Genomic DNA, 23,629 nt, shown 5'->3' on the forward strand with positions numbered 1-23,629 from the left:
CCTCAGTAGTTGAAACTGCCTTATATTGTAATAAAAACATGAAAACTGACTCTTAGTGTTAATAATTCAAAAAAGGCCAACTCTTATGATGAGGATAGGTGGCAGGTGATGATGGTACAGTTGGTTTGGTTCTTGGTTGTTCGATGAGAGACGGAAAGAATGACACGATGCTTTTGGTATACACAACTTTGCTATGTAATCTCTAAAAATTCTTTAATCCAAATTATAATAAAATATATGTTTTATACATGGATAATATCTTGATCATAAAATAAGAAAACATGATGTTCAACCAAAAAAGCAGACATAAAAATATAACAGTAACAAACAATACTAACTTTTATATTGTGTATCTTATTAAGATATTTACTCTATTACATTAAGTCATTTATTTCTTCTTTCACAATATCTAAATGAAATTAAGAAAAATAGTATAACAAAAAAATCAAAGTACCAATTTATTCAAAAATAAATGTATAAGAGTACAAAAATAAATTATGATTTGTGTAGATTCAAAGTATATACATGACCGTTTGCAGTTTTGGTGTGTATAATTATTTGCTTGATGACATATTCTTTGATTGTTTTGGGCAGGAATATAAACCTAACATATTGTTATGTTCCATTTAGTTATGTAATTTATTCTAAGTAAATTATTTGCTATGATAGAGTATAAAACTCAAGTAAAATTCTGCTAGAAATATAATATTATCTTGATTTTCAATTGATTTAGCTTGGAGGTGGGTGTATTATTATCGTGAAAGATTTGGTTATGTAATAATATTAAAATCTGATATTCTTAAAAATAAAAATATTAGTTATTCATACTTTATATTTTTCAACTATATCAAATGCAATACAAAAAATATTAGTCATTAAATTTTTCTTAGTTTTTCAATTTAATAATTTTGAATTTAACAAAAAGATCATAGCGGTATTTTCAACTCAAACTAATAAAATTCAAAAAAAAATAACAGTTTTAGGATAAAAACAGATATCTTTATTATTTTTAGTATAAAGAAAATTTTCAAATGCTTCATAAAATTAAAATATATTTTATTACAAAATAGTATCTATGTAAACTCACCCGTCCGTAGGGCGGAGAAGCCCCTAGTTATTATAAAAATGTGAATCCAGTCATAATAAACATCATTAAAGTACTTGTTGTCAAACAAAAAAAAACATCATTAAAATACAAATCTTCAAATTAATAAGTAAAATAATATTGTAGTTATAGAAAACAAGATAACTATATATGAACTTGGAAAATCTTCTAAAATAGTCATAATTAATAATATCAAAACGTTTTGAAAGTTGGTTCACTAAACTAATGTTTATCAACTGATAAAGTCCTTGAGTGATGGTTAATCAAATTATTATATGGCTACCCAGATTTAGAAAGTCCATAAACTGGTTGATTAGTTAGTCAAAAACTAATTTTGGAAAGTGATGTTTCCATCTTTCTGCATCTAACTTTTTGCACCTCTTATAAATGGGTTTCGAACAAAAGTAAAAAGGAATCAATATACAGTGAAACCTCTATAAATTAATAATGTTGGGACTACAGCAAACCTATATTTTTTTATTAATTTATAGAGATTATTAATTTATCGAGATACTAATTGAACCAAAAACTCAATTTGAGACTATGAAATTATATTAATTTATAGAGATATTAATCTATCCATTATTAATTTAAAGATGTTATACTGTATACTTTTTGATAGAAAACCAATAGACTTCTTAGATTCCTTGTTCTAAATGTACAGAAAAGTAACGTGTAAGGTTCGTCTACTAAATTTTCTACAAACAAAAACTAAAGTTTTATTGATCAAATTCTGGAGCCAGAAATTGCAAACAAATCCAATCAGCTCTGATGGTCAGAGCTCCAAGAACCAACTGCGGATCCCCATGAAGGTTGGATTCAACTGGTATCAACTTTCTCTTTGTTTTTTCTGCTCTATTATTTCTGCATCTAGTCTAGATACTTTCGGTTTATAAAGGTGCGGTTGCAAACTTGCAATTAGGAGTGGGCTTTCGGATAGTCGTTTGGGTTCGGATCAGATATTTTAGATTTTCGGGTATTTCAGTATACGGATATAAAACCCATTCAGATATTTATGTACTTCAGATCCGAGTCGGGTATTTTTAGTTCGGGCTCGGTTATTTCGGATCGGGTTCGGATATTTAGATTTTAAAAAAAAAATATTTTTAAGTTTCTTGTATTTAAAAATATAGATTTCAGTTAACTGATTTTTCTATTTTTTATAAATTGAATGATTATTAGATTTAGATATAACATTTCAAAAAAATATATATATTAATTTACCTATTGTTTTTAAACTTTGGATGTAACTTTTGTTAATACATGAAATAAAAAATTTGATATTCATTATTTTCTCCATATTTATATATGTACTATACAATTATATATATACTATATGATCTTAAAGTATATGTAACATCAATATAAATATTTTAAATAAAATAAGAGATGTAAACTAGAAATATAATGGTAAGTATACATATGTTCGGTTATCTTCGGACATCCATTCGGGTTCGGGTATTATCCGTTCCAGTTCGGATATCCAATCTGTCCCAACTTAATACTCGTTCAAGTTTTTTGCTACTTCAGTTCAGATTTCGGTTTGGATTTCTGGGGTTGGGTTCGGGTGCGGCTTCGGTATCGGGTAAAGTGCCCACCCCTTCTTGCAATAGAGGTTTAACAGCTGCAACTTCCATTCAATTCCAAATGACCAAGTGCTTATGAAGATTTTCAGCATTTATAGATGATTATTTTGATTTCTCAGAGGGAAATTTAGTTAGTCTTCCAATTGTCATCTGAACAATTGTAGTTGTAATCAACATATTTAAACTGTTCCTCAGTGTTGTGAATACAGAGTCTTGAAAAGTTCTGAATGTTCACTCATGACATGAACTGAACTTGTGCAGGTTCTTAGTAATCCTGAGAAAACACCTCTTCACACTTTCCTCTGTAACTATGACTTAACTGATATGCCAGCCGGAACAAAGGTAATATAGAATAATAGAACATAAGTAGCTTTTCAAAAACGAATACTATGTTCTTTTTAGTTTCAGGCTTTCAGCAAAGAAAATGAGTTTTTTCTGGCGTTGAAGAACAAAAATTCACTATGAGTTAAGATAATGTACCTGCTTGTAGCTACCAGAATAATAGTATATAGCTTCTAGGAAACCGTAAGGCCTAAGACAACTAGTTGCGTAATTAGACTCTGTTGTATCGAGAAGTTGAAGTTTAAACATTAGTTTCCTTTTATTGAACTGTTTTTTTGGGGTATTGTACAGACTTTCTTATTGTTATTACTGGAACCTGTAGTAATGTCTACGTACAACAACATAACCCATAGTATAAAAGTTATTATGTAAATAATCTAAGCAAGAATCATTTCAAAGATCAAATGACGGAATTTCAGAAGAGAAACCATGTGAGGCCTGATACAACATTCTTGGCAACAATTGTCTGTATGGATCTCTCTCTCTTTTCATTTTCAAATAGGAAATGCATTGTTCAACCTCAGACTTGACTTGCAAGTAAAACTCTTGAGCCTTGTCTTTGTCCTTTAGCTCTTGTTCCCTGCCTGCGACGACAATAAATACAAAAAGCCATTTCTAGTATTCAGTCAGTGACTTGGAGTGGAGTTCAACGTTTAGAGTAAGCATATATACCTGCCGTTTCTATTGGTTTTCCAAAGTAGTAGTAGAGCCTCCCAGGAATCTTAGGTACAAGTCCTGGGAGATAGCATATCTGGTTTCCCAGTTCGGTCTCATCTCCTTCCCTAACATATAACATGAGAAACATATAAAAATTATAATTTCAAACATATAATTTCAAAATCAGATTTCGTATGAGTTTTACTTGAAACATATAACATGAGAAAACGTAATTTCCGTTCCACAAACATAGTAGTTTTAGGATTTTATTTGTTTCGCAAAGATAGTAATTTTCTGTTTTTAATGTAAACTTTATTGCCTTTTACCCATTTTATCCATATTATTTAAGACAATTATTAGATATAATAAATAAATTTTTGTTTCGTAAATTATGTATTAAAATTAAGGTTATTTGGTATTTTAACTTTATTCTTAAAGTATGTGAAACTATAAAACTACAATCTTGTGCAACGAAGAGATGTATATAAAATGAAGCACCTTAAGTTTCCAGCTTTCTTTGTTGCTTCTTCCATAAAATCCTTTAAGATAGGGATGTTTCTTTGATCATTGGCATCAAGGACAAGCTGAGAATATAATCCAATGTACCAACCAAGTTAAAGTAGAGTTTAGCAGAGCAGAGAGAGACAATGATTCTTGCTAACACGTTAAACAAACATATCTAAAACGTTTTAGAAGCTGAAAAGATATATCTTACATCGCAGATGTCGTCTTCCCCAACAACACCAAATGGGACAATCTTGGCTCCAAATCTAGATGCAACTCTCACAAACTCTGGTTGCTCTGGCCAGAATAACTTGTATTCTTCACCCTGAAAAGTCTCTCTCTCTCTACATGTGAGTCTCCTACCATATAACCTCCAAGAACGTGAAAAAAGGTGACAAACTATTATATTTCCATCACCTTGTTATGCAAAGCTTCACGGACACCACCAGGATACAAAAGCACATGAGACTTTGAGCGTAGTAGTTTGAAGATATTGAAGTTAGAGACAGGAACTCCACCCATTATCTTATATTTATCAAACATCTGTGTGTCCACTAACGCATCTTTGCCGTTTACAAAAAGCATTGGATGTGCCAAGCCGCGCAAGTGGATGTTTCTCTCTTTCAAGAACTGAGTTACCATTGGACCTAGCTCAAGTCCAAGTAACATGTGATAGCCAACGTATAGTACAGGTCCTTCTGAAGGTATACCTTCAAGGCCCCTCACAAGTTTACCGTTTGCAAGTGTTGACAGATATACAGGGGAAGTAGCATCTATTAGGAGTCTGCACAACAGAAAGATTATTATTAAGTATTGGCTATAATATTGTACTTTGATGAGAGTGATTTGTTTTGTTGAGCATTTTGTACTTGTGGTCGTCTAGTTGTTGCTTTAGCTCATATCTGGTAGGCATAATGTAATCTGAAAGGTGATCATGAGACTTCCCACGGCGATAAAAACAAGTACACTTGATGATAGAAACCAGGTCTACTCCGTCCTCCTAACATGATATATTGTAGTAAGTATCAAAACTTGACTCAAAAGTATCATTCATAGTGGATGAAGAGAGATCACTTACAAAAAAGAGAAAGTGCCCATTGTCTTTAAGCTTACGGACAATACATTTTGACAGTGTATGAGAGTATCTGTCAATGTCTTCTTCATTCAGCAGCCATTGATCACGTCCACTGCAAGTCATATACAGATAGGCACATGACACTTTAAACTCTAAGCTATGACATCTCTTTGCAAATCAAAGAAGCAGATAAACTTATTAGACCTGAGAAGTATCAGTGTTTCAGCTCTGACCGCGTATATGTGAGAATTTGCAGATGCAACAGCAGACTTAAGCAGTTCCAGCTTCCAGAGAAGTGTGTCCTTAGGGAAGATCCTACTCAAGGTCTGAAAATATATATATTTGTAAGAGATCTTCTACTGGAAAAAGCATAGATTCTAAGAAGGTGTTCGTACAGGAAGATTAGCTGAAACTGCAAAGAGATCTCTTAGTATCCCTCCACCAACTCCACTCATTTGATGGACTGCAAACTCATTCGTCAAAGCGTCTAACATTGCAGCAAATGGATCGCCTTTGTAATAAAGCCCCATGAACAGAGGATCACACATGTTTTAATGATTTTGTATAACATTATATAGCCATCTAAGTAATATCAAGAAGACATTCTAAAATAAAACTAGTATCATGATTCACTTGGATAAAATGAGGAGATAATAAAAATGTACCTTGTTTAAAACCAAATATTTCTTCCAGTAGTGTGGGCACACCATATGGTAAAACATTTAGCATTCCCACTAGAGGTTGTGACATGAGGTTGTTGACTTGTGTGGCTGCAACAAACAATGTCTACCATGACCAAATATGTACATGAATCATGACATTGTACCAGACAATATAAGAACCAAAGTTTCTACCTGGATTAGCCAAGATCAGAGCAAGGTCGATGTTGGGATTCCTAGCTGCAACATCTAACGCAAGACACGCTCCAATAGACTCTCCAACCAAATATATAGGTCTGTTTGGGAAACGGTAGCTCTCCGACTTAACTGTCCTCTCAATAAGCTTCACCAAGTCTGGAAACACACAAGAAAAAAGGCTTTATCAGAAATAAGCTAATCTTCTCAGTTAACAAAGGAAGGAGAGTAAGAGAAGGGACCTTTAGCAGGAGTACGATCCCTGACTGGAATGTGAAGGCACCATACATCAAAAACCCTATTTCAAAAGACAACAAAAATCACAAATGAGGAATATCAAGAAACCATGTTCTTGATTTTAGTTTAGGTTTCTTTAACTGATATAGATCAAGAAACAGAGTCATGCATGAGTGTTAAAAAAATTGAGAAAAAAGCTACGCACTCTCCAAGTTTCTTGTGGTGCCGAATGAGGCCAAGTCCAGTACCATCTATACCTACAAATTAAAGGTTTATAGTTTCTCAACCTTGTTAGCCTTTCAGTGTTCCATGAAAATGAGATTTTTAGTCTACAAATAATAGAAACTGGTTAAAATTTAACCAAAACGGTATCATCATCAGTCATAAAATCAGTGCTGTCCTAACCCTTTACTAGGCTTAAAGTTTGTTTATGTAAAATGTGGTCTGTCCTTATAGTTGTAATAAAACTTGCCAATGAAACAACGTCTATAAAAAATGTGTGTTGTCTAGTTCGAACCAAGTATAAAGATGACTAACATCTGTTGGTTTAGATATAAATTTTTGAAAATGTAGATATATATTTTTATTCACATAATTTATGGCTTAAAGTCAATGATTGAAGGTCCTGCCATAATCAATAATAAAAGCTGCATTCATATTGACGTTATAACGACATGGCTGGTCTGGTGAGAACTGAGAATCCACCATGTGGGTCAACTCCAGAAACCAAAACCAACCATAGTCTATCATTCGAGATCTCCTTAGATAATGCAGATGTCTTAAATAATGACCAAAGTAAACCGGTTTTCTTACAGACAGTACCGGAGATGAGTCTGTGTTCCCGGTTATCAAAAGCAATGGATAAGGCGGAATAAAGATTTAGAAGGACGAACCAGGTATGAAAAGGAGCAGAGGAGAGCCTTTAGCCTGAGCTGCACACTCCAACGGAGAGAACCAACGAGGCGGACCATCATCATCTCCCACGAAATGATCTCTAGCTTCCTCCAAGAAGTCCGACAAGCTCTTCCGCAGATCGGGACTCGCCATCTCCGCTTCCGAATACGGATTCTCCATGACCTTTGCTACCATCGCTCCGTCTTCATTCTTACGTATATGACGAACACCTCCACGAGTCTTAGATGCAACCGAGTTGATGGCGGTGACTCGATGCGTTTGTCGCCGTGGGTTTGGCTTCGAAGTGAAGACGGGAGAGAGACTGAAGACGGAGCCAAGTAGTGTAACCTCCTCCATTGGAGAGAAAGGTCGAGAGATTGATGAGATGGTAAGAGTTTTTGTGTTTCTCTATTACTTGAGAAAAGAGAATGAGAAAGGACAAACTCATCCATGCGCGGAAAAGAAACTTTATTATTTCCTTTATGAAAAAAATAATTATTTTGGAAATGATCCACGAGAAAATGACATGTTTGTATTTTTTATAATTAAAGAAGTTTATGTTGGTTGAATTATTATGTTTATTATAAGGAAATGAATCCACTGACATCATGTTTAAAGTAGAATAGAAATCTTAAAATATAGAAAATAATTTTGTAGTCATAGAAAAAAGATAATTACGAACAAGTAATCTGATCTATAAAAACAGAATTATGGCTTTTATGTGTGATTTTTTTATTTGGACTTTTCTTTATATAATTTATAGAAATGTATATATTATTTACTTCATCATATTTTGACAATACATTCTTATTTAACATAAATAATTTTTATTTAAAATATTAAATTAACTAAATGTAACAAGATTATTAGCTATAAGATTTAAAAATGAATAAATACTAAATTTCTTAGAACTAAACAAAAATTTAGGTCTATGGTTTAATGTATATATAATTTAAAAAATAACTTTTAATAAATGTATTTTTAGCAAAAGATAAATATGTCTTTTTAACGTACATATCAAAATTAACACTGTATATAAAAATTTAAAATGATAAATTTGACCAATAAAAATAAAAGAAACATCTATACAGATCAAAGTCTATCTAGAATTATAAATAAAAAACTTTTTGAAAATTAGTTCACTAAACTAATGTTGAAAAGTCATTAATTGAGGGTTCATAAGGTATTATATCTTTACTCAGATTTATAAATCTTTACACTGATTGGTTAGTTAGTCTTAGTCATGAAGTTATTTTGGAAAGTGTTATTTCCATCTTTCTGCATCTAGAAGTCCAATTTCTCCAACTTCTATATCTAAAAGAGTTTAGAACCAAAAAAGCACACCTTTTTTGTATAAAAGCAACACCAGAAACTTTTTCAACTTTGTTATTATTTGCATAAAGTAAGTTTAATGGAACTTTCAATTGGCGGGCTGAGCCAAGAGTTCACATGTGTATGTATTTGCATAGGTGTTTAATTTGGTGAAAATGTTTTAATATGTTTTTGATAAAAAAGATATTTAAGATTCTTTCTTTCTATACAATTATATATTTAGATAGATATAAATAAGCCGGGTCAGCCTTAATCTAGTGGCTAAGTGGCATCCAAGGCACCGGGGTTCGACTCCACCTTCAGGGGTTCCTGGGTGTGAGATTTTCCCAAGTGATAAAAAAAAAAAAAAAAAAAAAAAAGATAGATATAAATAAATCTATATTTAATTTTTGAACAAGTAGTTAAAGATGGGTATGGGCCGGTAGGAAATAGGCATGAGACACAGTTAAAAATGAGTTGACACAATTTAAAATGGGTATGGGTCAGAACTTGGCATAAGACACAATTAAACACCGGTATAGGCCTCGGAACGTGGTATCAGACAATTAAAAATGGATAGGTGCCGCTCGGTATGTGTATGTAACGGCAAAAAATGGACTTTAATTAGTGGGCTGAGCAGATCACTTGCTAGTTTGCTACTATGGCTGAAAAATTGTTCGGTTTTCGTTTCAATTAGAAACGAATTTTCCGAATATCCCTAACTTTAGAAACAAAATAAATATTAATATACAATATCTATAAAAACGAAATAATTTACAAGCACTAACAATTTTAGAAATTGATATTTGATCTCATCTGTTATAGGACGTATATATAATCATATAAATATTATATTTTATAAAATAATTACAATATTTTTATTTAATAAATTTATTATATGTAGTTATTTGAATTTTGTAAAATTAAATATTTTTATTTTGTATAAGATATTATTTTATATTATTAGAGATTTTTTTATTTTTATTAGTTTATATTTTATGTGTTTGGATTGAATCAGTTATTCGGTTAAAATTTTAAATTTTCTGGATATCTAGAAAACCTAATATATGGATGATTGGTATTTTGGACAAACGAGTCAGATTGCGAATTATTCCAAAAATCTGGATATTCAATTTGTGGCCATTCCTATAATATAAGGCAATGCATAGAAAACTCTCGAAATCCCAGATAGCAAATTATATAAATGGTTAACCTTTAGAAGTATAGCTAAAATAGCAGAGACCAATGACTCATATACCATATATTAAATTGACAATAACAGATTCTACACTTGATCTTAGCCAAAAGGCCAAGAAAGGTATGACTTGGTAGGAGACGCGATCTTCGTATTTATCCACTAACTTTCAGACATTGCAACTTCTAATTTAGCAAGTTAGAAGAAAACAATTGAAAGGAAAATTCCATCCACTTAAATGTAGTTTTTTGTCAACTTTGGGTTCATTAAAACCATGCCCAGTGGACCAATTACAAGAAGTATCAGGTTTTACAAATTTAAAATTCAAAGAGATACTAAAATTATAGCCCATGATTATAAAGAAAAATCGAGAATTTCCACCTCCACATGTTCATCCTTCGCTACACGAACTTGAAGCGGCTCGACACGTGTTTCACATGCAGTAAGCGATTTTTCGGTCGTCGCTTTCCACTTCACCACCAAAAAACATTCTGTATTACTTCTTGAATTTCTTGCCCATCCGCCGTAGTATCTCCTCAAGATTAGAGCAAGTAAAAATGACAATCTCAGCACACGCCTTGCTCAATCACCGTGATAGCTCAAGGAGATTTTACTCAGAAATTTCTCTGTCTCCTAACTTGTAAAAACGCCGATACCAAAACATCTTTCACTAGAACCTCAACCACTTGATTGAAGAGGTCATAATTAATTGTTAATAAACTGGGGGAAGCTTCAGTCGATTGAATATTTATTTTTTTGTTGGACCGTTGTCAAACGCCAACTCTACTAAATTCTCTTCAGAAAGATTTTAGAGACCCATAAAACTCAATCATCCTTCAACAAAGAAGCTTTACCTTTTAAACAATATGAAGATCGGGATAGATATGACAGAGGAAGATAAGAATGGAGAGCATTTATGTGATTGAACCTTCACACATCATCATCGCCATGCGAAGAGAAGATCTGCTACTGGAACGAAGATAAATCGCCTAAAGCGAAAAAGTTTGAAAACCGGAAAACATAATTGATCTAAAGATCGGAATTTATTTTACAGACCAAAAAGGGGTTCAAATCATCCTTCTGAAAGATGGAAGTGATGTAAGGAGGATAGACTTTGGCTAAGCAAAAATAAGCCCAGAATATTATAGAATTTGGGTACAAAAAGAAAAGAAAAATAAAGCATTTTACATAAAATCCACTCTTGTACATTGAAATGACTGCATTTTTATATTATCAATGATGTTTTTGGACAATGTATATTGTTTTGTTTTTACCAGTTCAGTAACGCTGTTATACAGTTTTTTTTCTTTGATAAGCGTAATTTTTTAAAAAACTTTCAGTTTTCTATGTTGTCCAAAGACTAATTCCACGAAACTTTGAATCAAGATACATAACTAATCCATCAATATGACATGGATAATTAGTCAAAAAAAATATGACATGGATAAATAATCAAAAATAATATCATGGCAGAAGCTCCAGCTGAAGTATATTTACCGATAGACCAAAGCCACTTGACTCTGTTCTACAGTCTATGTTTGTTATCTTATATTCTGCAAACTTATCCAAGGCGTGCCAGTGAATAATATGTGTGATAACTTATTGAAACGACAGAATAATGACATTCGAACCAAATCAAATCTCAACAATGGGTAATGAAAAAGATATGGTTGGATAATAGAAAAGAGAATCGTGTACTTTAGCAAATGAATGGTATTCTGACTCTTTAATTTAAAAGGTATTCTAATTCTTTAGCGGTCAAACCTTTTTTTTATATCCAAAAGAAGTGAAACAGATAGATGTAATGTATCGTGAAAATTTTCTTATTATGGATTTTAAAGGAAAATAAACAGAACTTTAAAAATTTGTAAGGTTTTTATTTGACAAAAAAGAATTGTAATTTAGAAAACAAGTCAAGAACAATTTGCCCATCCCAGAAGGCAGAAGCATCAATTCAAAGGACCATAGTTTTGAAACAATTCTCTAAGATAGGCTGAGAGACCACATGAATTCATTTTTTTTTAAGAAAGGCTTTCAAATTCATGCATATACAAAATATATTTTTTTGTGCCACTATATGTGCAATTAAAAAGAAAACTACAACGCTGCCAATATATGTATTAATTAAAAAGAATATTTTGCTGGAAAATAAAGTGCCCACTGATGATGAAACATTTCTTATGGCAATTATTTTCAGGATGTATAGCGGTAAAAAAGAATCTAAAGGCACGAGGGCTGAAGGGAGATATCATTTGTGATATGTATGGGGCACCCGAAGAATCGATAAATCATGTGTTCTTCGAGTGTCCACCCGCAATTCAGATATGGGTGTTGTCGAAAATCCCAACAAACCCGGCCTGTTTTCCAACACATGCATTGTTTACAAATATGGATTATTTATTTTAGAGGGTTCAACCGGCAATGGAAGTTCATCAGTTTGCATGGATTCTTTGGTACATATGGAAAGCACGAAATAATAAAGTGTTTAGTAATATGGACATTGACCTACTGGATACCCTTAAATTGGCGGAAACGGAGTCATTATTATGGGCTAAGGCACAAATTACTCCTACTCAGGGTACAGATCGACAAACTTCACGATCTCAGATGACAATTCCAACAATACCAGGTAGATGGTGTTTCACAGATGGATCATGGAAAGGGAAAGATAGTTTTCGGGCCAAGGGTGGTATAGCACCTTGGAATGATTTGACGGACTTATGGGAGCAAGGAATACAAGAGCGACTAGTTCGCCATTACATTCGGAAATGGAGGCGCTGATTTGGGTGATGGAATGCATGAGGAATTTAAGACAGTTCTCAGTCACGTTTGCAACGGATTGTTCTCAGTTGGTGAAGATGGTTTCGGAACCAGAAGAGTGGCCAGCCTTTGCAAGTTATTTAGAAGATATTAGAGTCTTTGAGAAGAAGTTTCACCAGTTCAGAGCTCGTTCATATACCTCGGACAGCCTAGCACGTAGTGCAAGAAAGCAAACATCTTTTGTCGTCCACATGGATGCGGAGCTACCAGTTTGATTTACAGAGTCTATATAAGTATGTGTTTGCTGACAAAAAAAAAAAATACCACAACGCCCCCTCTTATTCTACTTTGAAATTCATAAGAGTTTCCATGAAATATCATTCTCAAAAAAAAAACATTTCCATGAAATATATATGGAAAATGTTCTTGTCAGCACACCTGGGTGATTTTTTTCCTCTAACAAAATGATTGCTAAATATTTTTAAATCAGAAAATTATACAAAAAACCTTAAAATAGCATCGACTGATATTTTAAATCTTGAAGTTTTTTCGACTATCACTTTAAACTTTCAAAATGACATTTGTATCATAAAAACCTTTAATCTCGTTCATTTTTTCATCAATTAAAAAATTGATCAATTGTATAGGTAAATGTGATGATATGTTGGTTTTTTTTTGAAAAAAATAATTATTTACTTAATAAAATAAATAAAATTGGATATAAATCAGAAAATTAAATAAAATCAGAAATAAATTAAAATCATAAAATTAAATAAAAAATCAGAAAACTAAATAAAAATCAGAAAATTAAATAAAATTTCAATAATATATTAAATTAAATAAAAATTCAAAAATACAAGATTAAATTAAAATACAGAAAATTAAATAAAATTCAGAAATTTTAAGAAAATAATAAAAATAGTTTTTTTTTTCTAAATTACAAGATTTTTTTTTTAAAAGAAAACAAACATATCATCATTGACAATAACAATTTCAAACATATCACTGATAAAGACGGTGGTTTCTCACATAACCATTAACAATGACGTTTTCGCTTTAACGATAATTTCCTACATCTTTGTTAAAAATAATGGTAGATATGTCAATAACGATGTTTTCGACAACCAACGTTCAAAACGGTAGATATGTCAATGATAATATACATAATGCATGTGTTAAACTAATTTTTAGACAATGAAATGTCATTTTGATGGTCGTCAAAAACATTGATATTTGTCAAAACATTTTATTGACATATCTAATGTTTTAAACAATGGTTGTCGATAATATCGTTATTGACATATATATTGTCACTTTTAACAATGGTGTTGAAACTGTTAATTTCAACGATGATATTTAGTTTTATTTTTTTAATTATCTTTTAACTAAAATTTTTTTTTGAATTTTCTATTTTCTTTTTTGAATTTTGTGATTTTCCTTTATTTTTTAAATTTTCTGAATTTATTTAATTTTCTGCATTTTAATTTAGTCTTATTTTTATTTAATTTTCGAAATTTTTATTTTATTTTTGAATCTCTATTTAATTTTCTGTATTTTTACTTAGTTTTCCGATTTTTTTATGTAATTTTTATCTATTTTATTATTTAAATAATTATTTCTTTGAAAAAAAAGCTGACATAATCATATTAATCTGTACAACTAATCGTTTTTACTTGATGAACAAGTAAATCAAGTTGAAATTTTTTTATGATACAAATGTCGTTTTGAAAGTTAAAAATGTTAGTAAAAAAACTTCAAAGTTTAAAGCGTGAGTAGATATCATTTTCTAGGTTTTTAAAGCGATTTTCCTTATTTAAATCTACTCGTTAGCTTGTATCATGGTGGGAAAACATTTTGACATCACATAATGACATATATTTTCAACCCATATCTAAAAATATTTATACAAATTTATAAAACTTGCTTCTTTAATGATGAGAAGAAATATATTTATTTGACGCTATTTCATTCATGATTCCATTTCCTCCAAGTATATTATAGCTTATTGGACTATGGAGTTGTCATATGATTTAATCATGATCATCATACACAGACGCACATATATATTGCATAATCTTTAGTCTGCAGTAACACACACATTTTTGGATTAAAGAAAACATTGTTTATATCGTATGCTGACCAATGTAGTTAAGATATGCTAACAAGTGAAAATACCCTATTTATTTTAAATAAATTATTTATTTTTCTTACCTTTCAAGACATAATGCCATGCTTTGACGTTATTGTTCCTAACTTGGAAAGATAATGCAATTTTTTTTGCTAATTGGTTCTTCTGAAACTCCACATCAAAAATCTGGGAAGCAGAGGCATGCCAATCTTGTGGATTGGCAACAATTCGAACTAGATATGTGACGAGTTTGCAATTAAATATGAGCAATATGAACTATATATGTCTTATAGCAAATTCTGCATCGCTCAATAATAGGCTCTCTAATTCAAAAGTAAGCGAATACGAATTTAACTTCCCCCCTCCAAAAAAAATATCTAGCGTATCGTCTTGGAACTCTAAAACCCAGACGACTGATCATTCCATTCTCCAAGTCCACATACAGTACATTTGAAACCATTTGCTGTTAATGATACGGTTCTATGCATTATCGTATTTCAAAGTTAGTGCTATTTAAAATCAATCATATTCAAACAAAAAGACAGTTATTTCAAGCCAGCCACACCTACATTCACTTGAATTCCATCGAACTAAACATAAATCAAAGTCGTGCAAATTAAAGTTGTGAATGAACTGAACAAAAACGAATGTTATCTTAATGACCCCAAAATGGTCCATTAAAAGGAACATATTCCGGTGATGGAGAATACAAAGTTGACCATACTTAGCCCATGCAAAAGAGAAGAGCTAATTTAAGAAATCAATATGCATATATTCGTTCTCGGTTATAAAAAGACAGTAGATGCATGTGAGGAGGGAGTACAAACATACAGAGAGTAGTGAAGTGTATAATAAGGAAGAGATGTCTAACATGGCGAACAAAGTCATGTTTAGTAGCCAAGGATGACTTGCCTGCTCTTTTTCACCTCCATGATTCAATTTTATGTTGGGTTTTGGATTATTATGCTTGTAAAGAGTATAGTAATTCAAAAATCTTGAATCTTTGTGGGTTAGGTTTCAGGCAGTCTCCTTGGCTATCTTGACATGCTTTGTCATCCATGTTATACCCTTTTCCTTTATATTTTTGGAATCCATGCCATATAATATTTTTCTATAAATTTACTACAAAGAAAACGTTTGAACAATCTCATAAAGTATGTTATTCGAAAACTATCACGTTTTGCATTTGTTAACAAACGCATGTACGTGGTGAATGTATGCATTGTTCAGAAGGAGATGTCAAAGATGAATAGAAGAATCATATTTGGTAGCCAAGGATGACTTGCCTATTTCTTTGAGAAGTAAAATGGTTATGGTGTCATGTGTAAAAGTGAATGTAGGTAATTTTTCAATTCGTGACCATTTTGCTTACAAAAAGATATTAGGCAGTCTCCTTGGCTATCCTTATATGTTCTTCTCTCTCATCTCAGACATTTACCTTCATCCACATAAGAGAAAGTGAGAGACACAAATGAAACATGTAATTTGATGACTTTGAGCTTTTTTTATTTTATTTTGAGCTTTCTTTGTGTGTATATATAGATGTGTAACTCACCATGTTTACCACATATTATATATTATATACAGTCTACACTATAATGTATATCCAAAAGGTTACTGGATTTGCAAGACATTGACTTTGTTTATTAGGTCAATATCATATCTGACAACTACATAATTTGACACTAGAGTTGACTTTGTTCTAAAAACAACTTATAGTTACCACAAATATCGTGCACATGTCTTCTTTGAGATAAACTTGTGAAATAGTTTTCAATCGGTTTTTCTTGAAGTACTTATCAACATCAGATCTTGTATGATTGTTGGTTTGAAACGTTTTACATTGTATTTAAGATCAAAAGAAAACATGTTTTGATGAGTTGTGGTTTCTCTATTTGCTGTAATAAGTTGCTTCCACAACATTGTAAAATCTTCTTTTAAAAATGGTATAAATCTTAACGTTTTACCAAAAAAAACATGTTTGCCATATTTAACATATATATATATGTTACACCATAAATAGCAAGATTCGTCTAGTGCTTTATATGTTTTTGTTTTCCACGCACATATGTTTTGTTAAGTATTTACTTTCTCATATGTTTGTCTTTGTTTCTGAATCGAACTCTTAACGGTGGAGATATTTTCCTGAAAGAGGTAAAGTTACAAATATTATGGATCTGTGATATATAAAATGAACATGCAGGTCTGCATGAAATGACCACGTCGCACGTTCGATCCATGAACTAACAAGAAACTTATAATCAAATCGTTAACGTAAATGCAATTACTACTAAATCATTTTTGGCAATATTTTATTCATATGTTTTTGTCCATTTCGTATATATAAAGGACAAGAAGCTCCCGTGACTAAGTGAGTGACCATCGGTGAGTCGAAAAAAGAAGATGGAGATGGGAATGAGGAAGCTCTCTTCGGTGTCGGCTCTTGTATTCCTTGCATTGATATCGGCTTCAACGACAACCTTGGAATCAGAGGTCCCTTTCATGGTGGTTCACAAGAAGGCGTCTCTCTCTAGCATCAAATCAGGAGTACAACGCGTCTTTGTCACCATCGACATCCACAATCAAGGATCCTCGTAAGTCTCATTTCCAGTTTCTTGCTTAGATTCTCGTATAGCTGTATAAGGCTCACAAAACTTGTTTGTATGCTCTGCCCCATCGATATTTTGAGCAGTATTTGAATCTTGACTTTTTTTTCTCACGTTATTTAGGGAATTACATACGATATATATGTGTGTTGCTCAAATATTCAGTGGACACCTCGAAAGATCGTCAATCATGTCCATAGTTGGTATTTGAATCGAATTTGGATTTTTTAATGATATCTGATGTTTTTTACGACAATGATATCTGATGTCTGATGACTATGATTGTTTAAAAGAAAGTTCCTGGTTTATAATTTTATAACAAACATTATACAAAAAGTATTATAAAAATACGTTTTCTTTTTTTTTTTTTGAAAAAAAAAGATAAAAATACGTTTCCTCGTTGTATATGCAGATCAGCCTATGATGTAAATCTGGTAGATGATACCTGGAATTCAAATCTCTTTGGGATTGTTAGTGGCAACACTTCAAATTCATGGGAAAAGCTTGATGTGTAAGAAGAGTCTCTCATTAATTTCCAAGACAACCAGAAAATTTACTAACATTGTCTTTGGTTTCTTGGTGTGTAGTGGTCAAGTTCTGTCACATTCATTTGAGTTGAAGAGTAAAACAAAGGGTCTCTTCTATGGTTCACCAGCTGTTGTTACTCTCCGTGTCCCATCTAAGGGTGTTATTCAGGTTTTTTTTATATTTTTTGTGCTTCTGGTTTTTGTTGTTATGATTCTTCACAATAAAACCAAAAGGATCATGTTGTGTTTATAATTTTTTTTTTGTGTGTGTTTCTACCTTAAAAATTAGGCGTATTCAACTCCAATATTGCCGCTAGATGTACTAGCAGAGACTATCCCTGAAAAGAAGCTTGATTTGGTAATGCGTCTTTCCGTTAAAAAAGTTACTTGATTCATCCACATTCTTGGCTTGTCTTCTGTAACAAACTAACTTATTCTATGTTTCTCATGGAATCCATCTTGAACGCGGCTAAAAATCAGGCAAAGGTGTGTAAAAATACTGTATCTCTTCTCTCATTCTTTAACGTAGTTTATAAACAGCGGGTGAAACTTGCAATAAAACCCTTATGAATATATATGTTACCACTTACCAAACATTCATCAAATGTTACACGATCATGACCCTTTACGAAGAGTTTAAGCATCATACATTCATACTTGTGTTAATCTTCTGGTCTGATGATGATTGTGTTTTTTTTAATTTGCAGAGATTGGTGGGTAGATTTGGATCTCAAGTCTCAGTGATTTCGATTATTGTGACGTTTGTATATTTGATGGTAACTCCATCAAATGGAAGCAAGAAAAAACGTTGAGATTAATCTTCTTGATCTCACCATTTCTCACCTTTTAATTTCATGTTAGCAAAAAAGATCTCTCTCTTTTTTGGAACCTTTCTCATTTGTAGTTGACCTTTTTATTAATTTCCGTGTCTTTCGAATCAGACCAATATCACAGCCCTTTACCCAAAGAAGTCCGACCAATAACAAGTGCACTTTAATTTTCATATAATAAAATAAAGAGAAATTATACAAAAGAAAAACACAGAAGGTTCAGTTTTAATATAAAACTGAACAAGAAACTGATGATAATCATATAGGGTTCTCAAATGCAATTGATGTAAGGGCTGTTGGTCTGTGTATTCATGTGTTCTACTCAAATTTTGCAGCCAACTTCGTTTGTGTAGTCATATATTGTATCCAAATGTTGCTTGTTTTCAGTTTTAGTTTCTGTATTAGATATTATATTTAGATGCACACTTTTAATTAAATAATCGCCTGATGGTGGTGAAGCAGTATTAGGAGTACTTTACCAGAGGCTTTCCTCCTCTAGTTCTTCCTCCTCCACCTCCTCCTGGGCCGCATGAGTACTACGACCGCTGCCATCATGATCCTCATTACTACCAAAATTCAAATTCTGGCTGCACTTCTTTCCTTCGTGGCTGGTTTGTTCTTCCTCTTCTTTTAGGTCCACCATGATTTTTTTCAGATCATTGTTTTGTTACTTACTACGTCTTTCTAGGAGTGGTACTGATTTTTGCGATTTCTCGTGTAGAATACATTGCCGGCCCTCACAATTTAGAGGTTTTAGACAATTCAGTAAAGATTTCACTAAACTTTTTTTTTTATAAATTTGAAAATTTATTTTTATATAATTTTCTTCAAAAGTTTTGGAGGGCACAGACCAATGATTGACTGGTCTATGTACGGACCGGCTTGGTCAAATACTATCGAGTCTAAAATATTAACTATTGAGATATGGCTTTGCTCTTGTGTATTTCAATAAGAGATCCGTTGACAGTGTCGGACTTAGACAATGTAAGAAAAATACAATGTGAAGTGTTGAGTTTCTGACATCATCTTCGTCTTTATACTAACTCAATACAAATACAAATCTTATATCCTTTTTGTTGTTCTGTGTTTAAGCATTACGTATGATATTCAATGTATATCTCTCTCTTTTTCTCACGCTCTTAATGTGTGGCTAAGGATGACTACACTTGGGTGTTGGAATGAGTCTGCAAAGCCATGGTTCTGAAACCATAGGTTAAGGGCATTCTTGGAAATATATAAGTGGATGTCATATGCAGAGCCGGCCTTTGGTAGAAGCGAATGAAGCACATGCTTCCGGCCCTTGCTTTTATCAACACAATTCGGCCACAAAATATCAGGATTCTCCTTTTGTGTAGTGGTAGAGTTTCATTTGCTGAAGCTTAGTGTCAGGAACCTGTGTTCGATTCTTCAATATAATTTTTACTTTTGTATTTTTTTCTATGTTTTTATTTAAAAGTAGCCAACTTTTAAAAATTTGCTTCTAGCCTTACAATTTGTAGGACCGGCTCTGGTCATATGCGTATGTCTTGCACTAAAACTTGTAAAACTTTGCATTCCAGAAGTTAATTTAAACACAGTGGTAATGAACTGATGGTCAACTTGTCAAGAGGAATAGTAGTTTAATAAAATAGCATAATAACTAACTTCTTTGTACGTTGCGTAATCATGAAACACCGAATAGACTAGTGATTTCATTCTTTACATTATACTTGGAAATCATCTTTCAGAAACAGCAAATTGTGCTAATTCAATGGCACATCATCATCTTGTTATCACTACACTCTTCTTTATTCAGAACCACAATTACTTGTTCAATATTATATACAAATTTTTTCTTTATTTGTATGTAACCTAGAAAGGTAAAAACTAGTGTAATTACTAAATTTAACAAACTAATCAAAAATCAAGCAGTAGCATTCGTAAAAAACAATAAACCACCAGGGGAAAGTCAAAAGAGGAAAGAAAAACCAGAAAGGCTTTCACAAAAGAATCAGTTTTCTGTCTTAAATAAAACATTAAAAGTACACCTAATTTCGGAAAGGACCACGAACGCAAGCCGACCAATCAGAATCTCAGAAGCATCGAACTAGTTCCATGTTTGGTCGGAACCAAGAAAAAAAAACTAGAGAATCCACACAAATGGCGGCGCATCAACCCTTGTCCCAACCACGGTCCGGTACAGATACATTTTATCCACCTTCTGTCTTCCCTCGTATCCATTTTCCTCCATCCGGTTATTATCGTTCTCGTTTATGATCTCTACATTGAGCCATGGCGCTTTCTGTGCAAGCCTTTTGCATCCCCCAAGAGTGACTTCACATGAAGACATCCAAAGGGATCGCATTGTTACATACTTGTTCACATCAGCGAGAAGCGCCGTGTCCCCAAACGGACTATCCCTAATCTCTAGCTTCCTCATCTTTTTGCAACCGTTCAACACATACAACATGCCTTTATCCGTATCGCCAGCAAAAGCTATGGAGAGCATCTCAAGCTGAGTTGCAAACATGCCGATGTAGAGAAAGACTTGGTCTGTAAGGAGACCAGAGACTGAAAGCCGTTTCAAGTTCTTGCATGCTTGCACGATTGCTCCAAAGCCTTCGTCTAGAGGCTGAGATGTGACGTGGTCGGGTTTGTGTGGCTCGAGGATGCAGAGTCTGAACCGGATGAAATTTGGACAGTTCTTGGCAACGGTTATGAGCGCTGCGTTTGTCATCTGCTGGCAGAAGTAGAGAATAGAGTGAAGCTTAGGGCAACCTGCGGAGATGGCAACTAGACCATCTTCTGTCACAGCTGTGTTGCCTCCACCCTGTAAATCAGTTGGAAAAACCCTGAGCTCTTGTAACTCTTTACATGTAGAAGCTACCACTTCAAGACCTTTGTCACCTATACTATCCAATATCTGCAAGACAACCATAAAAAGACATTAATATTAAATTTATTCTAAAAATCGGTCTAGACAGCTCTAAAACTTTTCACAACTTTTTTTTATGAAAAATCGATCTAAGAGCCAACCTGAACTAGTATTTAAAAGATCCACTACAGAGCGAATAAGTTTTTCAAATGATTCATATCATCAAATATATACGTATTCCAAATTTCATCCCAATCAAATGATCGACATGATTGGGATATTATCAACAGCTGCTAATATATCTTGTGGTACCAAGTACATATTGTTCTAAGGTATATTAAAATTTAGTCTATGGTTAATATTTCCGCAACTAATCCTTCATAATTCACAACTTGCCAATGAAAATTTTATCAGATCGATATTAAGAGTGGATACTACCCTTGAAAGATAAACCAATTCCTTGCTCTCTGGCTATAATTCATAAAACAAATTTCTCTTCAGACTAATCCTCTATAAAGCGTCTAATTATCGCCTATCCGCTTTTTTTTAACATTGACAAAAATCATTCATAATTTAAAGAAACCAAGATTAGCTTACCCATAAACGTTGGAGCTTCTTGCAATGCTCAATAAGCCTAATCAAGTGGCTGCCATTGATCTCAGCTGCATAACTAAGATTCAAATAGGTGAGATTATGACATACTGGGTGGAACGCTGAGAGGCAATGAGGAGCAGCCTCAAGAAAGCCAGACAAACTTCTTAACGATGTGCATTTCCTTATAGCAGCCTGGAGTTTCAGACAAGACTCTGAATCTTGCTCATCCTCATAAGACCCTACTCCCAAGTCAACTATCTGCGGCGCACAAGCCATTAACCTCGCCAGTGCATCGAGCGGCACTGCACGGTTTAGCTTCAGACTCCTTAGATTTGGAGACCTTGCAACTAACCTCTCCAAAGCCACAAGATTGGTTTCACCTTCTAAACACGCAAAGTTCAACGTGACAAGAGATGTGTAAGCCTCTGGGAAACAGCTTAGCCACTGACCTCTGTGATCATCAATTTCATTCTCTTGCAAGTCAAGATCTCGTAGATGCCTACACAGAGCCCCAAAACTTGTTAAAAAAAAAAAAAACAGAACCAAACTCAAACAGTTTAACGTCATCACAACAAAACTTTACCTGCAGTTAGATGCAATGGAGGCTAAACCATCAGTGCTAAACCCTTCACAGCTAACAAGCACCAAAGACTTAAAATTCACAAAGGAACGCGAAAGCAGCTCCAAGCTCTCATCAGTCACAACCATCCGCTTCAACCTCAGCTCCTCTAGCCCCACGCGGCTTCTCGCCAAAGCCTCGATCCAAGGCTGCACGAAGCCTCCCCATCCGTGAGGAACCAAGTTGAAGTCAGCGAAGTGAGGCTTGCCTTTCAAGGTTAAGGACTTGAAACAAGGAAACCTCCTTAGTAACCTCTCCGGGTTTATCGAGTAACAGTTGCCGATGAACACGTTCTGTCTGCTGTATCTCTCGATCTTGAACCAAGATTTGCAAACCAGAGATATTGAGTTCCTGTCTTTATGAGATGTGACGAAGTCGAAGACGTGCTCTACCACTTCATCGGGGAAGTAGTTCATATCTTATTTATAGCAGCGAGAACCCTAATTCAAGATTTGACTTAGAGCGAGATCAAATCAGATCTGAGCTTGAAGGATGGAGATAATATAAATCTACACAACTTCACGTGTCGATATCAAAAAAGAAAAACATGATGATTACAAAGAGGAAGAAGACGTTGACAATGAACGAGAATCATTAATACATCTATAGAAGAATCTCTCTCAGCACAAAACTATAAATAGAAACTTCCCTCTGAAACAAAGAAAGAAAGAAAAAAAAAAACAATGATGAAGGGATGATCAGAAGATTGATGAGAGAGAAAGAGAGAGAGATCAAGACGCAAGCAAATCAAAGCAAAAGCCCAGAAACTAACTCTCTCTCTCTTCTCTTCTCTCTGTCTTCTGTGTCTCTCGGTGACTTGGTAATGGAAAAGAAGTCTTTAACCAACGAAGAAGCACATCTCACAGTCATTAGGGGTCCCCACCTGGCTGTCCGAAACAAAACCGTGGTTTACTGATGATCCAACGGTGAGAGATGGTTCGAGGTAGAGAT

General features: G+C 33.3%; 3 protein-coding genes and 1 non-coding gene across 5 annotated transcripts; 1 reads left to right on the forward strand and 3 right to left on the reverse strand.

The window, feature by feature from the left end:
* Positions 1-3,316: 3,316 nt before the first annotated feature.
* LOC108806642 (phytyl ester synthase 2, chloroplastic) lies at positions 3,317-7,710 on the reverse strand. Its single transcript, XM_018578807.2, has 14 exons — positions 7,254-7,710; positions 6,566-6,617; positions 6,366-6,421; positions 6,124-6,282; positions 5,935-6,039; positions 5,665-5,780; positions 5,474-5,595; positions 5,273-5,381; positions 5,064-5,194; positions 4,612-4,978; positions 4,406-4,519; positions 4,189-4,274; positions 3,706-3,815; positions 3,317-3,617 (listed from the first exon to the last, which is right to left on the reverse strand). The coding sequence occupies exons 1-14, from the start codon at positions 7,609-7,611 to the stop codon at positions 3,427-3,429; spliced, it is 2,076 nt and encodes a 691-aa protein (XP_018434309.1). The 5' UTR covers positions 7,612-7,710; the 3' UTR covers positions 3,317-3,426.
* Positions 7,711-9,696: 1,986 nt separating this feature from the next.
* On the reverse strand, positions 9,697-9,887 carry LOC130497368 (U2 spliceosomal RNA). Its single transcript, XR_008936359.1, has one exon. It is a non-coding gene; the product is annotated as a U2 spliceosomal RNA (small nuclear RNA).
* A 7,068-nt stretch (positions 9,888-16,955) lies between these two features.
* Positions 16,956-18,727, forward strand: LOC108811793 (uncharacterized). 2 transcript variants are annotated; one of them, XR_008935818.1, is made up of 5 exons: positions 16,958-17,242; positions 17,667-17,765; positions 17,842-17,950; positions 18,071-18,267; positions 18,489-18,727. XR_008935818.1 is itself a non-coding variant. In XM_056988891.1 (4 exons), the coding sequence occupies exons 1-4, from the start codon at positions 17,052-17,054 to the stop codon at positions 18,170-18,172; spliced, it is 501 nt and encodes a 166-aa protein (XP_056844871.1). In that variant the 5' UTR covers positions 16,956-17,051; the 3' UTR covers positions 18,173-18,727. The 2 variants fall into 2 exon arrangements, 1 of the variants encoding a protein (XP_056844871.1); XM_056988891.1 differs by having other exon boundaries at positions 16,956-17,242; positions 18,071-18,727.
* A 1,741-nt stretch (positions 18,728-20,468) lies between these two features.
* Positions 20,469-23,629, reverse strand: LOC108813211 (protein AUXIN SIGNALING F-BOX 2). Its single transcript, XM_018585700.2, has 3 exons — positions 22,643-23,629; positions 22,063-22,558; positions 20,469-21,513 (listed from the first exon to the last, which is right to left on the reverse strand). The coding sequence occupies exons 1-3, from the start codon at positions 23,092-23,094 to the stop codon at positions 20,734-20,736; spliced, it is 1,728 nt and encodes a 575-aa protein (XP_018441202.1). The 5' UTR covers positions 23,095-23,629; the 3' UTR covers positions 20,469-20,733.

This window comes from Raphanus sativus, chromosome 6 (genome assembly GCF_000801105.2).
Source record: "Raphanus sativus cultivar WK10039 chromosome 6, ASM80110v3, whole genome shotgun sequence".
Classification (NCBI taxonomy): Eukaryota; Viridiplantae; Streptophyta; class Magnoliopsida; order Brassicales; family Brassicaceae; genus Raphanus; species Raphanus sativus.

Coding starts and splice junctions, on each gene's coding strand:
- LOC108811793 (XM_056988891.1), top strand. CDS start 17,052: ATGGAGATGGGAATGAGGAAGCTCTCTTCGGTGTCGGCTCTTGTATTC. Junction 17,766..17,841: donor TCATGGGAAAAGCTTGATGT/GTAAGAAGAGTC, acceptor CTTGGTGTGTAG/TGGTCAAGTTCTGTCACATT. Junction 17,951..18,070: donor CATCTAAGGGTGTTATTCAG/GTTTTTTTTATA, acceptor CTTAAAAATTAG/GCGTATTCAACTCCAATATT.
- LOC108806642 (XM_018578807.2), bottom strand. CDS start 7,611: ATGGAGGAGGTTACACTACTTGGCTCCGTCTTCAGTCTCTCTCCCGTC. Junction 5,195..5,272: donor ATGGGCACTTTCTCTTTTTT/GTAAGTGATCTC, acceptor ATATCATGTTAG/GAGGACGGAGTAGACCTGGT. Junction 3,816..4,188: donor AAGAAAGCTGGAAACTTAAG/GTGCTTCATTTT, acceptor GTTATATGTTAG/GGAAGGAGATGAGACCGAAC.
- LOC108813211 (XM_018585700.2), bottom strand. CDS start 23,094: ATGAACTACTTCCCCGATGAAGTGGTAGAGCACGTCTTCGACTTCGTC. Junction 22,559..22,642: donor TCCATTGCATCTAACTGCAG/GTAAAGTTTTGT, acceptor GGCTCTGTGTAG/GCATCTACGAGATCTTGACT. Junction 21,514..22,062: donor AGAAGCTCCAACGTTTATGG/GTAAGCTAATCT, acceptor GTTGTCTTGCAG/ATATTGGATAGTATAGGTGA.